Source organism: Salvelinus fontinalis, chromosome 18, assembly GCF_029448725.1.
Source record: "Salvelinus fontinalis isolate EN_2023a chromosome 18, ASM2944872v1, whole genome shotgun sequence".
Classification (NCBI taxonomy): domain Eukaryota; kingdom Metazoa; phylum Chordata; class Actinopteri; order Salmoniformes; family Salmonidae; genus Salvelinus; species Salvelinus fontinalis.
Genome location: NC_074682.1, coordinates 62,549,682 through 62,566,767, shown reverse-complemented (window position 1 = coordinate 62,566,767; position 17,086 = coordinate 62,549,682). Strand labels below are relative to the sequence as shown.

Below are 17,086 nucleotides of genomic sequence, written 5' to 3'. Positions count from 1 at the left end.
ATGGACCTCGCTTTGTGCACGGGGGCATTGTCATGCTGAAACAGGAAAGGGCCTTCCCCAAACTGTTGCCAGAAAGTTGGAAGCACAGAATTGTCTAAATGTCATTGTATGCTGTAGTGTTAAGATTCCCCTTCACTGGAATAAAGGGGCCTAGCACGAACCATGAATAACATCCCCAGTCCATTATTCCTCATCCACCAAACTTTACAGTTGGCACTATGCCTTTGGGCATGTAGTGTTCTCCTGGCATCTGTCAAACCCAGATTAGTCCGCCGGACTGCCAGATGGTGAAGCATCACTCATCACTCCAGAGAATGCATTTTCACTGCTGTAGAGTCCAATAGCGACGAGCTTAACACCACTCCAGCCGACGCTTGGCATTGCGCATTGTAATCTTAGGCGTGTGTGCGGCTGCTCAGATATGATGACCCATTTCATGAAGCTCCCGACAAAGTTATTGTGATAACTTTTCTTCCAGAAGCAGTTTGGAACTCGGTAGTGAGTGCTGCAACTGAGGACAGTACTAACTGCCCTCAGCTACGCGCTTGAGCACTCGCTGGTCCCGTTCTGTGAGCTTGTGTGGCCTACCACTCCGTGGCTGAGCCGTTGTTGCTCCTAGACGTTTCCACTTCACAATAACATCACTTACATTTGATCGGGGCAGCTCTAACAGGGCAGAAATGTGATGAACTCACTTGTTGGAAAGGTGGCATCCTATGACGGTGCCACATTGAAAGTCACTGAGCTCTTCAGTAAGGCCATTCTACTGCCAATGTTTGTCTAGGGAGATTGCATGGCTGTGTGCTTGATTTTATACACCTGTGAGCAACAGGTGTGGCTGAAATAGCACAGTCCACTAATTCGAAGGGGTGTCCACATACACTACATATACAAACGTATCTTAAGATGCATGCACTAAGTTGCTGTGTGTGAGTGTCTGCTAAATGACTAAAATGTAGAGGGAGGAGAGGAGTGAGATCTGCAAGGCCATGATGCTGGAACTAAAACACAGATCAGAGGTCAGACTGAGGGTTTACTCTGCTAGTTAAATAACATGTTTCCTGCCATGCTTCCTCTGGTCAACTCTATCAACTCAAAACATTTGACATGTATCAGAATGTGGCCTCGTTTTACCCTTCTATTCCATTGTACTGTATATTCTGCTGTACTCTGTCATAACATGGGTTATCAATAAATGTCACAATACGGTGCAGAGCGCTCGATGTGCCTTCTGTCGGGCAAGGAGATCTCCATCTCCACTAAAACCACTGACTGGTGGTCAAATAAATGTTACAACTAATTTACAGGGCAGTACATCAAGCTTCCTGCCATCCAGGACCTCTATACCAGGCAGTGTCAGAGGAAGGCAATGCAAATTGTCAAAGACGCCAGCCAGCCTAGACGTAGACTGTTCTCTCTGCTACCCACGGCAAGCGGTACCGGAGTGCCAAGTCTAGGTCCAAGAGGCTTCTAAACAGCTTCTACCCCCAAGTCATAAGACTCCTGAACAGCTAATCAAAGGGCTGCCCAGAACCCTCTTTTACACTGCGGCTACTGACTGTTTTATAATCTATGCATAGTCACTGACTCTGTACCTCCTGTATATGGCCTTGCTTTTGTTATTTTACTGCTGCTGTTTATTTTATTTTATTTTTTTTAAACGTTTTTAAAATAAGTGTTAAAGAATTGTTGTTTTAAGGGCTTGTAATTAAGCATTTCACTGTAATGTTGTATTCGGTTTATGTGACAAACACGATTTGATTTAAAATGCCACCTGCTGCTGCTTGACAAACAGAGCTCATAAAGGATGGACAATTAACCTAAACCACACATACTTGTCAGGTATAGTACATTTTTATGTCACTTAAATCTCCAATTGGTTGGTGGCCAATGTTGAGAGAGAAAGGTGTAATCCAGCTCTGTTTCTGCACTGCAATGCATTGGAGCAGGCTACGCTTGCCCCCAGCTGTGAATGGAATGTTTGAAATGGAACAAAAGTACAATTTCTAAAAACCTATAATGTACTCTGTCATAACACTCTACAGTATTCTGTCATGATGTTCTACTGTTCTCTGCCATAACATTCTACTTTACTGGCATAACTTTCGTGTCACAGCCTGACCTGAGAGAGCCGTTTTATTTCTCGATTTGGTTTGGTCAGGGTGTGATGTGGGGTGGGCATTCTATGTGTTGTATTTCTTTGTGTTTGGCCGAGTGTGGTTCCCAATCAGAGGCAGCTGTTGATCGTTGTCTCTGATTGGAAATCATACTTAGGCAGCCTGTTTTTCCACCTTAGTTGTGGGATGTTGTCTTTGTTAGTGGCCTGTATAGCCCTAGTCAGCTTCACGCTCATTTTTATTGTGTCTTGTTTTGATGGCGCCATTTTAAAATAAAGAAAATGTACGCTCACCACGCTGCACCTTGGTCTGGTCATTTCCCTGACGACGTTTGTGACATTTCGACTGTACTCTGGCATAACTTTCTACTGTGCTGGCATAACGTTCTACTCCATGTTTTATTAGTGTGGACAGGACATCAACCTGAAACTCTTTTGCCTAGTAAGAAAAGTATTTCTGCAAGCACCACCCATGTGACTGAAACCTGAATTTCCACTGACTAGTCTCTTAGTGTGTCGACTAGGGTCCACACCTGCTGAAGGACAGGTATGTCTGTGGCAACATGCCTCTCTGCATGGCAGATATCTCAGCTTGGATGTCGGCCCACCACCTATCATCACATGGTGTGATAGCTAGTAGCTACTGTGCCATGATAGGTCTGGTCCATACCGCGTTATCCCCAGTCTTTCCAGACAGGATGGCCCTGGCCTTGGCCTTAGTGAGGGGGAAGTATTTGAGATAGGACTCCAGCAGCAGCTTGGCCAGGCTCCTCAGGTCGGCAGCCTCAGGGTGCATGATGTCCATGTCAGTGGAGAACTCAGCTAGGAGCTTCTCCTTCTCAGCCTGGGGCATCCGTCCAAAACGAATGGCTGTATGGGAAACAACAGACAACACAACATTATCAGATCAATAATGACAAACCTCCTGCCATTGACAACTTAGATGGAAAACTACTGAGTATGGTAGGAGTGGCCATAGTCAGCTATCTGTCATATCTTTAATCTGAGCCTAGAGGAAAGTCTTTGTCCTCAGGCCTGGAGGGAAGCCAAAATAAGTCCCGCTACCCAAGAGTGGTAAAGCGGCCTTTACTGGTTCTAACACCAGACCTATCAGCTTGCTGCCAGCTCTTAGCAAACTGTTGTAAAAAATTGTGTTTGACCAAATACAATGCTATTTCGCTCTAAACAAACTACGACTTTCAGCACACTTATAGAGAAGGGCACACATGTACTGCACTGACACAAATGACTGATGATTGGTTGAAAGAAAATAAGAAGATTGTGGGAGCTGTACTGTTAGATTTCAGTGCAACCTTTGATATGATTGACCATAACCTGTTTTATGGCTTTTCAACCTCTGCCATATTGTAGATTCAGAGCTATCAATCTAAAACTCAGAGGGTTTTATTTAATGGAAGCCTCTCTAATGTCAAACATGTAGGGTGTGGTGTACTGCAGGACAGCTCTCTAGGCCCTCTACTCTTTTCTGTTTTTACCAATGACCTGCCACGAGCATTAAACAAAGCCTGTGTCCATGTATGCTGACGATTCAACCATATACAGTACCAGTCAAAAGTTTGGACACACCTACTCATTCCAGGGGTTTTCCTTATTTGTACTCTTTTCTACATTGTAGAATAATAGAGAAGACATCAAAACTATGAAATAACACACATGGAATCATGTAGTAACCAAAGAATTAAGATATATTTCAAATTCTTCAAAGTAGCCACCCTTTCCCTTGATGACAGCTTTGGACACTCTTGGCATTCTCTCCACCAGTTTCACGAGGAATGGTTTTCCAACAATCTTGAAGGAGTTCCCACATATGTTGGCTGCTTTTCCTTCACACTGCAGTCCAACTCATCCCAAACCATCTCAATTGGATTGTGGTCGGGTGATTGGAGACCAGGTCATCTGATGCAGCACTTCATCACTCTCATTGGTCAAATAGCCCTTACACAGTCTGGAGGTGAGTTTTGAGTTATTGTCCTGTTGGAGAAAAAAAATGATAGTGCAAACCAGATGGGATGGCGTATCGCTGCAGAATGCTGTGGTAGCCATGCTGGTTAAGTGTGCCTTGAATTCTAAATAAATCACTGACAGGATCACCAGCGAAGCACCCTCACACCTCCTCCATGCTTCACGGTGGGAACCACACATGCAGAAATCATCCATTCACCTACTCTGCTTCTCACAAAGACATTGGACGTTGGAACCAAAAATCTCACATTTGGACTCATCAAACAGTTTTCCACCGGTTTTTCTTGACCCAAGCAAGTCTCTTCTTATTGGTTTCCTTTAGTAGTGGTTTCTTTGCAGCAATTCGACCATGAAGGCCTGATTCACGTAGTTGCCTTTGAACAATTGATGTTGAGATGTCTGTTACTTGAACTCTGTGAAGCATTTATTTGGACTGCAATCTGAGGTGCAGTTAACTCTGGGTCTTCCTTTCCTGTGGTGGTCCTAATGAGAGCCAGTTTCATCATAGCTATTGAAGGGTTTTGCAACTGCACTTGAAGAAACCTTCAAAGTCCTTGAAATGTTCCATATTGACTAACCATGTTTTAAAGTAATGATGGATGTCATTTATCTTTGCTTATTTGAGCTGTTCTTGTATAATAATATCATAATATCTTCTGTGTACCACGCCTTCCTTGTGACAGCACAACTGATTGGCTCTGTCACGCCCTGGCCTTAGTATTATTTGTTTTATTTATTATTTTAGTTAGGTCAGGGTGTGACATGGGGTATGTGTGTATTTTGGGGTATTATATGGTAGAGGGGGTGTTGGTTGTAGTTTATGGTTTTGTGTTGAGTGTATGTGTCTAGCTGTGTCTATGTTGGGTGTAGTTTTCTAGGAAAGTCTATGGTGGCTGGAATGGGTTCTCAATTAGAGACAGCTGATTTCGGTTGTCTCTAATTGGGAGCCATAATTAAGGCTGCCATAGGCTTTAGCTGTTTGTGGGTCATTGTTTATGTATATGTATATGTCGACGTAAGTAGTTTGTGTGTGCACTAACGTTTGAAGTTTCACGATCGTTTGTTGTTTTGTTAGTGTTGTATAAGTGTTTGGTGATCATCTTCGTCGTGGGAAATAAAGAAGATGTATTCAAATCATGTTGCGCCTTGGTCCTCTCGTTCATGTCAACGCGATCGTGACAGGCTCAAACGCATTAAGGAAAGAAATTACACAAATTAACTTTTAACAAGGCACACCTGTTAATTGAAATGCATTCCAAGTGACTACATCATGAAGCTGGTTGAGAGAATGCCAAGAGTGTGCAAAGCTGTGATCAAGGCAAATGGTGGCATATTAATAATGTTTTGATTTGTTTAACACTTTTTTTGGTTACTAGTCCAAATGTGTTATTTAATAGTTTGTCTACCCTATTATTCTACAATGTAGAAAATAGTAAAAATAAATTAAAACCCTGGAATGAGGTGTGTCCAAACTTTTGATTGGTACTGTACATGTCAGCAACCACAGCTAAAGGAAGTTTTGGACTGGATGGCAAGTAATAAACTGAACATCTCTAAGAACAAAACATATAGATTCAATGGTTGTAAAGACGGGAAGAGGTCTGTCCATAGTGAAGAGATGCTCTTCTTTTTTGACACCACACTCCAAAAAGCAAGTCCTGCAGGCTCTAGTTTTGTCTTATCTCGATAATAGTCCAGTCATGTGATCAAGTGCTGCAAAGAAAGACATACTTAAGCTGCAGATGGCCCAGAACAGGTCTCTCTCGGCTAAGAGTTTAGGAGCGACTGACTGCATCACTTATTTTTTAAGAAACCTTAATGTTGTCACACCTTCTTCCCCTCTCTGGCAGACAGGCTGCCCATCATTATGCACACCTGTTACCATCATTACGGGCATCAGCGCTTCATTGGACTCACCTGGACTCCTTCACTTTGTTGATTGCCCCATCTATATCTGTCTATTCCTCAGTTTTGTTTCCCGTCCAGATGCTGTCCTAGTTTTCTTGGATGTTCGTTATTTATTAAATGTTCACTCCCTGTACTTGATTCTCGTCTCCCAGCTTCTGTCCTCACAAATGTATTGAAAATTCCAAATTGTTTGCATAGTCAACTTGCACACAGCTCTGACACACAAACTTAACTGACCAGACATGCCACCAGGGGTCTTTTCAGTCCCTAAATCTAGAAAAAAATGCAGGAACAAATGACATATATAGAGCCATTATTACATGGAACTCCCATCTCATTATACTCAAATGAACAGCAAACCTGGTTTTAAAAAACTGATGAAGCAACACCTAACAGCCCAACGTTTTTACACTATTTGACCTAGATAGCGTCTATGTATTTATACATATATGTAGGCTACGTGTGCCTTTTAAAAAGTTGTTGTAGTTCTGTCCTTGAGCTGTTCTTGTTTATTGATGTTCTGTATTTCATGTTTTGTGTGGAACCCCATGAAGAGTAGCTGCGGCTTTCGCAACCGCTACTGAGGATCCTAATAAAATACCAAATTCCATATACAGCGCAACCCTCAATCTTCAAACTATGGAGTATCTCCCCAAACCGTTCTGTGCCGTCGTCCATGTCTCCACTTGTGTGTGGTATGTAAATGTGTATTTCATCACATCTGACATGGACAGAGTTGTGAGAAACATTAACAAATAAAGTGAAAAACAGGCAATTTAATATTTTGTTTCTAGTTCTGTAAATGTGATTATTAAAACGGATCATAATAATCAGTAATAAATATTGATCCAAAGAGATTAGATGGTTGACATCAACAGAGTGACTATACTTACTGATTATTATATTACTTCCTATCAAATGTTTTACCTTTTTATACATCTTTCTACAGAAATAATGTGAGAAACGGTAAGAAATAAACTCAGAAATAAAATGTAAGACATTTGATATCTCTTTCACATGTTTCTAGTTTTCTGTAAATGTGTTTTAAAACTGATCATAATAACCAGTAACAAATAAATACTGACTCAGAGATTAGATGGTTGACGTCACCAGAGTGACTACAAATGATTATTATCTGACTTCCTATCACGTTTGACCTTTATACACCTTTCTACAGGGTGCCATTACAGTCAATATCAGTTATTGATCACAGTTTCAAGTGTCATTAAATGACAAATATCATCAAGCTTAGATAGACCGAGGTTGTATAACCAGACTTTTATAGAGAGAGACAGAATTCCTAGAAAACAATGTTTTTTTCCCCCTTCTGATTGATAGAATGAACTGGAGATAATTGACCTGGAGCTTTGTGAATGGTTTTCTGGCTGATTTACCTCCAATCTGTGGATTTACCAACATCTCTAATACAGGTTTACAGTATATGTCTAATACAGGATTATGTTCCCCTCTGTGTCAGTCAGGCGGCAGGACAGAGCTGTTTCATTTAGAACACAACAGTATTCAGTCGACCTGTTATATATGGTTAGGGCTATGTCTAAACCTGTTATATACGGTGAGGGTTAGGGCTAATGTCTAAACCTGTTTTTGTATAATGCTGACTTGCAAAGTAATAAATGATCTGGTCTATCAGCCATCACACCTTTTGTAAATGTATACGTTGCTCCTCCTACGCCTGGGCACCCAGCCAAGCACCATGACACAGCAGAATCTACAGCCAGGTGCCTACGTGTGTAAACCTCTGTGAATCATTGATGAAAACACAAAAACCTCCCCTGGCAGATTTCACTAGCCACTACAGTTTATGATGGGATTTGAGAGGGAGTGTATATAAGGAGCAACTCAGATGACCCTGCCGCTACAGGGACTACACCTGGACTAGAACCACATTACTTTCTCTGGGAGAAACCGTGCCTCAGAGCAAAACGTATTTGACTCAAATCCCCGCCACTCCATTTAATATGATATGTTACTTCACGTTAGGTTACATTTCATTGGCCTACCAATGTAATAGCAGTCGTACAATAGCATACAATTCATATAGTATCCTACGTCTTGATCGTACCAGTTTGCTTTGACTCGTTTTGTAAGGTATATTCTGTTCGACTCCTTAAGATATATTCTGTTCAACTGCTTTAGTGTGATATATTACCACCCACTGCTTTAGTGTGATATATTACCACCGACTGCTTTAGTGTGATATATTACCACCGACTGCTTTAGTGTGATATATTACCACCGACTGCTTTAGTGTGATATATTACCACTGACTGCTTTAGTGTGATATATTACCACCCACTGCTTTAGTGTGATATATTACCACCGGCTGCTTTAGTGTGATATATTACCACCCACTGCTTTAGTGTGATATATTACCACTGACTGCTTTAGTGTGATATATTACCACCCACTGCTTTAGTGTGATATATTACCACCCACTGCTTTAGTGTGATATATTACCACCGGCTGCTTTAGTGTGATATATTACCACCCACTGCTTTAGTGTGATATATTACCACTGACTGCTTTAGTGTGATATATTACCACCCACTGCTTTAGTGTGATATATTACCACCCACTGCTTTAGTGTGATATATTACCACCCACTACTTTAGTGTGATATATTACCACCCACTGCTTTAGTGTGATATATTACCACCGGCTGCTTTAGTGTGATATATTACCACCAACTGCTTTAGTGTGATATATTACCACCAACTGCTTTAGTGTGATATATTACCACCAACTGCTTTAGTGTGATATATTACCACCCACTGCTTTAGTGTGATATATTACCACCCACTGCTTTAGTGTGATATATTACCACCGACTGCTTTAGTGTGATATATTACCACCGACTGCTTTAGTGTGATATATTACCACCGACTGCTTTAGTGTGATATATTACCACCCACTGCTTTAGTGTGATATATTACCACCGACTGCTTTAGTGTGATATATTACCACCGGCTGCTTTAGTGTGATATATTACCACCCACTGCTTTAGTGTGATATATTACCACCGGCTGCTTTAGTGTGATATATTACCACCCACTGCTTTAGTGTGATATATTACCACCGACTGCTTTAGTGTGATATATTACCACCGGCTGCTTTAGTGTGATATATTACCACCCACTGCTTTAGTGTGATATATTACCACTGACTGCTTTAGTGTGATATATTACCACCCACTGCTTTAGTGTGATATATTACCACCGACTGCTTTAGTGTCATATATTACCACCCACTGCTTTAGTGTGATATATTACCACCCACTGCTTTAGTGTGATTTATTACCACCCACTGCTTTAGTGTGATATATTACCACCGACTGCTTTAGTGTGATATATTACATTCGACAAGTCGTGGATGCCATTTTTATGTCTCTGTGTCCAGTACGAAGGAAGTTAGAGGTAGTTTTGCGAACCAATGAGTTAGCACAATGACTGGAAGTCTATGGGTATCTGCTAACATGCTAGCAGATATCCATAGACTTGCTGTCATTGTGCGAACACTAGTTAGCAATTGCCATAGCGCTAGTTAGCAACTTCCTTCAAACTGCACAGAGACAAACATGTTACCCACGTGTTCATCTGACTCTGGAGAAGTAGCTAAAGGGCCTCTGATAAAAATCCCAAAGTTCCTTTCAAATAAAATGTTATTGGTCACATGCGCCGAATACAGGTGTAGTAGACCTCACCGTGAACTGCTGAATACAACAGGTGTAGTAGACCTTACAGTGAAATGCTGAATACAACAGGTGTAGTAGACCTCACCGTGAACTGCTGAATACAACAGGTGTAGTAGACCTTACAGTGAAATGCTGAATACAACAGGTGTAGTAGACCTCACAGTGAAATGCTTACTGACAAGCTCTTAACCAACAACGCAGTTCAAGAAATAGAGTTAAGAAAATATCTACTAAATAAACGAAAGTACAATTTTTTTAAATAAGAAGTAACAATAAAATAACGAGTCTATATACAGGGGGTACCGAGTCAATGTGCAGGGGTACAGGTTAGTCGAGGTAATTTGTACATGTAGATAAGGGTGAAGTGACTATGCTTAGATAATAAACAACGAGTAGCAGCAGTGTAAAAACAAAGGGGGGGGGGTCAATGTAAAAAGTCCGGATGGTCATTTGATTAATTGGCTTGGGGGTAGAAGCTGCCTTTTGGACCTAGACTTGGCGCTCTAGTACCGTTTGCCGTGCGGTAGCAGAGAGAACTGTCTGACTTGGGTGACTGGAGTTTTAGACCATTTTTTGGGCCTTCCTCTGACACGCCTAGTATTTAGGTCCAGGATGGCAGGAAGCTACCCTCTGACACGCCTAGTATTTAGGTCCAGGATGGCAGGAAGCTACCCTCTGACACGCCTAGTATTTAGGTCCAGGATGGCAGGAAGCTACCCTCTGACACGCCTAGTATTTAGGTCCAGGATGGCAGGAAGCTACCCTCTGACACGCCTAGTATTTAGGTCCAGGATGGCAGGAAGCTACCCTCTGACACGCCTAGTATTTAGGTCCAGGATGGCAGGAAGCTACCCTCTGACACGCCTAGTATTTAGGTCCAGGATGGCAGGAAGCTACCCTCTGAAGCGCCTAGTATTTAGGTCCAGGATGGCAGGAAGCTACCCTCTGACACGCCTAGTATTTAGGTCCAGGATGGCAGGAAGCTACCCTCAGACACGCCTAGTATTTAGGTCCAGGATGGCAGGAAGCTACCCTCTGAAGCGCCTAGTATTTAGGTCCAGGATGGCAGGAAGCTACCCTCTGACACGCCTAGTATTTAGGTCCAGGATGGCAGGAAGCTACCCTCTGACACGCCTAGTATTTAGGTCCAGGATGGCAGGAAGCTACCCTTTGAAGCGCCTTACGGTCGGATGAAGAGCAGTTGCCATACAATAGTGAAGGTGAACAGGTGGTCACAGGTCAGATGACAGAAGATTGGAGGACACTGAAGAATCAATTCCTTTAACCACAAAGTGGTATATTTACTGGGTAGTTTGCCTGTGCTGCATAACAAAAGGAAACAGAATAACAAAAGTCAAATCATAACAATCACTTATTATTAACATGTGTCACGATCGTCATAATAAGCGGACCAAGGCGCAGCGGGATATGAGGACATCTTCTTTTATTAGAGATGACGAAACGAACACTTTTACAAAACAAAAAACGACCGTGAAGCTACAAACGTTCAACATAGACAATTACCCACAAACACCTAAAGCCTATGGCTGCCTTAAATATGGCTCCCAATCAGAGACAACAATAAACAGCTGTCTCTGATTGAGAACCAAATCAGGCAACCATAGACTTTCCTAAACACCTACACTGAACACAACCCCATACATACTACAAAACCCCCTAAACAATACACACACCCTAAACTAGACAAAACACACAAACATCCCCCATGTCACACCCTGACCTAACTAAACTAATAAAGAAAATCAATATAACAAAGGCCAGAGTGTGACAACATGAGGTAATTCAGCAATTCAGTTCAATAGGAATTCAATATGAAGCATGATTGAGTCACTTAGGATCATAATCATGATAATGCAAATAAATCAATCAATTATTCAATCTATAATCTCAATCAGTGTGATATCATAATTACCTTTCATATTTCATACTTTCAGATTTGTCTAAATATGTACATGTCATTTCGTTACAATTGAACCAGATATTAATGTCATAATTGGCCTGTGATGATCTGTAGGGCCGTGATCATTGTCCATTGACACAATAGATTTGAAGTGTGCGCTCTAAGCCGTGTTCTGCGGTAATAGCTACAAAATAGCCTCCAACACTCTACTCGGCAAATTGGATGCAGTCTATCACAGTGGCATCCATTTTGTCACCAAAGCCCCATATACTACCCACCACTGTGACCTGTACGCTCTCGTTGACTGGTCCTCGCTACATATTCGTCCCCAAAACCCACTGGCTCCAGGTCATCTAAGTCTGCTAGGTAAAGCTCCGCCTTATCTCAGCTCACTGGTCTCCATAGCAACACCCACCCATAGCACGCGCTCCAGCTGGTATATTTCACTGGTCATCCCCAAAGCCAACACCTTTGGCCGCCTTTCGTTCCAGTTCTCTGCTGCCAATGACTGGAACGAATTGCAAAAATCACTGAAGCTGGAGTCTTATATCTCCCTCACTAACTTTAAGCATCAGCTGTCAGAGCACCTTCCCGATCGCTGCAGCTGTACACAGCCCATCTGTAAATAGCCCATCCAATCAACTACCTACCTCATCCCCATATCTGTTTTAGTTTTTCTGCTCTTTTGCACACCAGTATTTCTACTTGCACATCCTAATCTGCACATCTATCACGCCAGTGTTAATTGCTAAATTGTAATTACTTAGCCACTATGGCCTATTTATTGCCTTACCTCCTTACTTCATTTGCACACACTGTATACAGATTTTTCTATTGTGTTAGTGACTGTACATTTGTTTATCCCATGTGTAATTCTGTGTTGTTTTTGTCGCACTGCTTTGCTTTATCTTGGCCAGGTCGCAGTTGTAAATGAGAACTTGTTCCCAACTGGCCTACCTGGTTAAATCAACAATAACTGATGTCCCGATCGCAACAGATAGTTCAGATGAAAGATAACAGATTCAGTGGAGTTACGTTGATTTGTGGACGCACAGAATGTCGGGATTAGACGGAGTTGGGGAATAGAAAGCAGCGAGGTCAGGCGGTGGCCATTTCCTCCTTTTAATGAGTTGAGATCTGACAGACATTTCCACCTGTCCTAATTAAAGCGCTCTGGGCCAGCTGTGCAAGTGGCCATTCCACCAACTTCATGGGCCTTTCTACAAACAGCATTCTCACATAGGTGTTCCTTTTGTCCAGATGGGAAAGGGCAGTGTGGAGTGTGATCAGTAGATCTGTTGGGGCGGTATGAGAACTGGTGTGGGTCTAGGGTTTGGTGTTGATGTCATGACCGGCCTTTCAAAGCACCTCATGGCTACCGACATGAGTGCTACGGGGCGGAAGTCATTTAGGGAGGTTACCGTCGCTTTCTTGGGCACAGGGACTATGGTGGTAACTTGCCAGTTGGTCCGTGCATGCTCTGAGTACATGTCCTGGTAATCTGTTTGACCCCACAGTCTTGTGAATGTTGACATGTTTAAAACAGCTTAAGGATCCGCCCATTTTTTTTCAATTTTCACCCAAAATGATATACCCAAATCTAACTGCCTGTAGCTCAGGACCTGAAGCAAGGATATGCATATTCTTGATACCATTTGAAAGGAAATACTTTGACGTTTGTGGAAATGTGAATTGCATGTAGAAGAATAAGATTTCAGTGCAGATGTTGCCTGTAATCCATGGCTTCTGGTTGGGATATGTACTCACGGTCACTGTGGGGATGACGTTGTCGCGTGTGGCACAGTATGACACAGTCCCGTGTGGCTCAGTTGGTAGAGCATGGCGCTTGCAACGCCAGGGTTGTGGGTTCGATTCCCACGGGGGACCAGTACAAAAAAATATGAATGTATGTACTTGTAAGTTGCTCTGGATAAGAGCGTCTGCTAAATGACTTAAATGTAAATGTCGATGTACTTATTGATAACGCCGGTGACAGAGGTGGTATATTCCGCAATGCCATTGGATGACTCCTGGAACATATTCCAGTCTGTGCTAAACAGTCTTGTAGCATAACATCCGCTTCATCTGATCACTTCCATATTGAGCGAGTCACTGGTACTTCCTGCTTTACTTTTTTCTTGTTAAGCAGGAATCAGGAGGATAGAATTATGGTGAAAATTGCCAAATGGGGGGCGGGGGAGAGCTTTGTACGCGTCTCTGTGTGTGGAGTAACGGTGGTCTAGAGTTTTTTATTGTCTCCTTGTTGTCGTTCAGCCACGACTCAGTGAAACATAAGATATTACAGTGTACTGTTCGAGATCATCCAGTTTATTCTCCAGTGATTGCACGTTGCCCTATAGAATGGATGGTAGAGATGGGTAACCCACTCGCCAATAAATTCTCACAAGGCACCCCGATCTCCACCCCGACCGACCCATCCACCCCGATCTCCACCCCGACCGACCCATCCACCCCGATCTCCACCCCGACCGACCCATCCACCCCGATCTCCACCCCCTGTATTTCCGTCTTTTCTTCATACGAATAACTGGGATTTGGGCCTGGTCTCGGAAGCAGTATATCCTTTGCGTCCAACTCATTAAAGAACAGATCTGCAATCAGTTGGAGGTGAGTAATCACTGTTCTGATATCAAAAAAGTTATTCATAAGAGACAGTAGCAGCAACATTATGTACAAAATAAGTTACAAACAATGTGAAAACAAAAAACAAAATAGCAAAGTCTGTTAGGAGCCCGTAAAACGGCAGCCATCTCCTCCGGCGCCATTATATTTTAGGGTTAGGGTTCGGAGTTAGGGGCAGGGTTAAGGTTAGGGTTCGGAGTTAGGGGCAGGGTCAGGGTTAGGGGTTAGGGTTAGGGTTAGGGGCAGGGTTAGGGTTAGGGTTCGGAGTTAGGGCCAGGGTTAGGGTTAGGGTTAGGGTTCGGAGTTAGGGGCAGGGTTAGGGTTAGGGTTAGGGTTAGGGGAGGGTTAGGGTTAGGGTTAGGGTTCGGAGTTAGGGGCAGGGTTAGGGTTAGGGTTCGGAGTTAGGGGCAGGGTTAGGGTTAGGGTTCGGAGTTAGGGGCAGCGTTAGGGTTAGGGTTCGGAGTTAGGGGCAGGGTTAGGGTTAGGGTTCGGAGTTAGGGGCAGGGTTAGCTAACATGCAAAGTAGTTGCGAAGTTCCTAATTAGCCAAAATGCTAAAGTTGTCCGTGATGAGATTTGAACACGCACGTTTCTGTTATACGCCTACCCATCCACCCCGACCGACCCATCCACCCCGACCGACCCCGACCGACCCATCCACCCCGACTGACCCATCCACCCCGACCGACCCATCCACCCCGACCGACCCCGACCGACCCATCCACCCCGACCGACCCATCCACCCCGACCGACCCATCCACCCCGACCGACCCATCCACCCCGACCGACCCATCCACCCCGACCGACCCCGACCGACCCATCCACCCCGACCGACCCATCCACCCCGACCGACCCATCCACGCCGACCGACCCCGACCGACCCATCCACCCCGACCGACCCATCCACCCCGACCGACCCATCCACCCCGACCGACCCATCCACCCCGACCGACCCATCCACCCCGACCAACCCCCCCTCCTTTCGTTTGAACTTTTTACTGAATCATCAGTGTTTCTTGGTACTGTTAATCACGTCTACTTTGAACCATATCTGTATACTTTTGTTTATGTCAAAAAGAAAACACCTGTAGCATGTCAGATATAGAGTTGAAATGCATTCAATTTTGAGTTTGCGTCCCAATATTACACTTTACATACATCACAGAAGATTGAAAAAGAAAAGCGTTTGACAACAGCTGACTTTCGGCAGTTTTTTTTTAAACAATGTTGATTAATTATGAAATATTAATAACATTGCACCCTTGAGGTTACTCGAGGGCGATTTGGTCATTTTACTTAAGGAAAGGGGTCTACGTAACCTATTGTCCATATTGTAATTACTTCGCCACCGTGGCCTATTTATTGCCTTACCTCCCTTATCTTACATCATTTGCACTCACTGTATATAGACTTTTCTACTGTATTATTGACTGTATGTTTGTTTACTCCATGTGTAACTCTGTGTTGTTGTATGTGTCGAACTGCTTTGCTTTATCTTGGCCAGGTCGCAGTTGTAAATGAGAACTTGTTCTCAACTAGCCTACCTGGTTAAATAAAGGTGAAATATTTATTTTTATAAAAATAAAATGTAACAAACGAATTAATGTCTCGGATGTACATTTACGATGTTACGTTTAGTCAATGTAATGTAACCTAACATATCATACTAAATGGAACGGATATTTATAAAATATGATCTCCACCCGGCACAGCCAGAATAGGACTGGCTACCCCCCAGAGCCTGGTTCCTCTCTAGGTTTCTTCCTAGGTTCCTGTCTTTCTATGGAGTTATTCCTAGCCACTGTGCTTCGACATCTACATTGCTTGCTGTTTGGGGTTTTAGGCTTGGTTTCTGTATAAGCACTCTGCTGATGTAAAAAGGGCTTTATAAATATATATGTTTTTGTACTTTTACCCCTTTTCCCCCAATTTCATGATATCCAATTGGTAGTAAGTCTTGTCCCATCGCTCCAACTGCCGTACGAGAGCCATGAGTTCTCCGAAACACGACCCTGCCAAGCCGCACTGCTTCTTGACACACTGCTCACTTAACCTGGAAGCCATCCACATCAGCGTGTCAGAGGAAACACCGTACAATTGGCATCCGAAGTCAGCTTGCAGGAGCCCAGCCCGCCACAAGGAGTCGCTAGAGTGCGATGGGACAAGGAAATCCCGGCCAAACCCTCCCCTAACCCAGACGATGCTGGGCCAATTGTATGCTGCCTCATGGGTTTCCCGGTCCTGGCTGGCTGTGACACAGCCTGGGATCAGGGTCTGTAGTGACGCCTCAAGCACTGCGATGCAGTGCCTTAGACCGCTGTGATACAGCCTGGAATGGAACCAGGGTCTGTAGTGACGCCTCAAGCACTGCGATGCAGTTTAGACCGCTGTGATACAGCCTGGAATGGAACCAGGGTCTGTAGTGACGCCTCAAGCACTGCGATGCAGTTTAGACCGCTGTGATACAGCCTGGAATGGAACCAGGGTCTGTAGTGACGCCTCAAGCACTGCGATGCAGTTTAGACCGCTGCGCCACTCGGAAGGCCCCTTTATGAATACATTTGACTGATTGATTGTAATGTTGGTTCTTACCATTGTGAGACATGCCCACCACCAGGCACTTCTGAAAGCGACAGTACTGACACTTGTTGCGGCTCTTCTTGTGGATGCGACAGTGCAGGTCACAGTGGTCATAAACCAGCTTCAACCGGATGGTCCGCCGGAAGAACCCCTGGGCATAGAGACACACAGGTTTTATTAGAGAAGGGACAAACATAAGAGAAAAGATTCATTGTGAATTGACA

At 43.6% G+C, this 17,086-nt stretch overlaps 1 protein-coding gene across 2 annotated transcripts in view; it reads right to left on the bottom strand.

Moving 5' to 3' along the window:
• The window catches only part of pparg (peroxisome proliferator-activated receptor gamma), a 131,016-nt gene that overhangs the window by 28,085 nt on the left and 85,845 nt on the right, over positions 1-17,086 (bottom strand). For both annotated transcript variants that reach the window (XM_055870007.1, XM_055870006.1), the window contains exons 4-5: positions 16,875-17,013; positions 2,787-2,986 (exon numbers count right to left, since the gene is read on the bottom strand). In XM_055870007.1, coding sequence (XP_055725982.1) covers positions 2,787-2,986; positions 16,875-17,013 — 339 coding nt within the window. The remainder of the gene's footprint in view (positions 1-2,786; positions 2,987-16,874; positions 17,014-17,086) is intronic.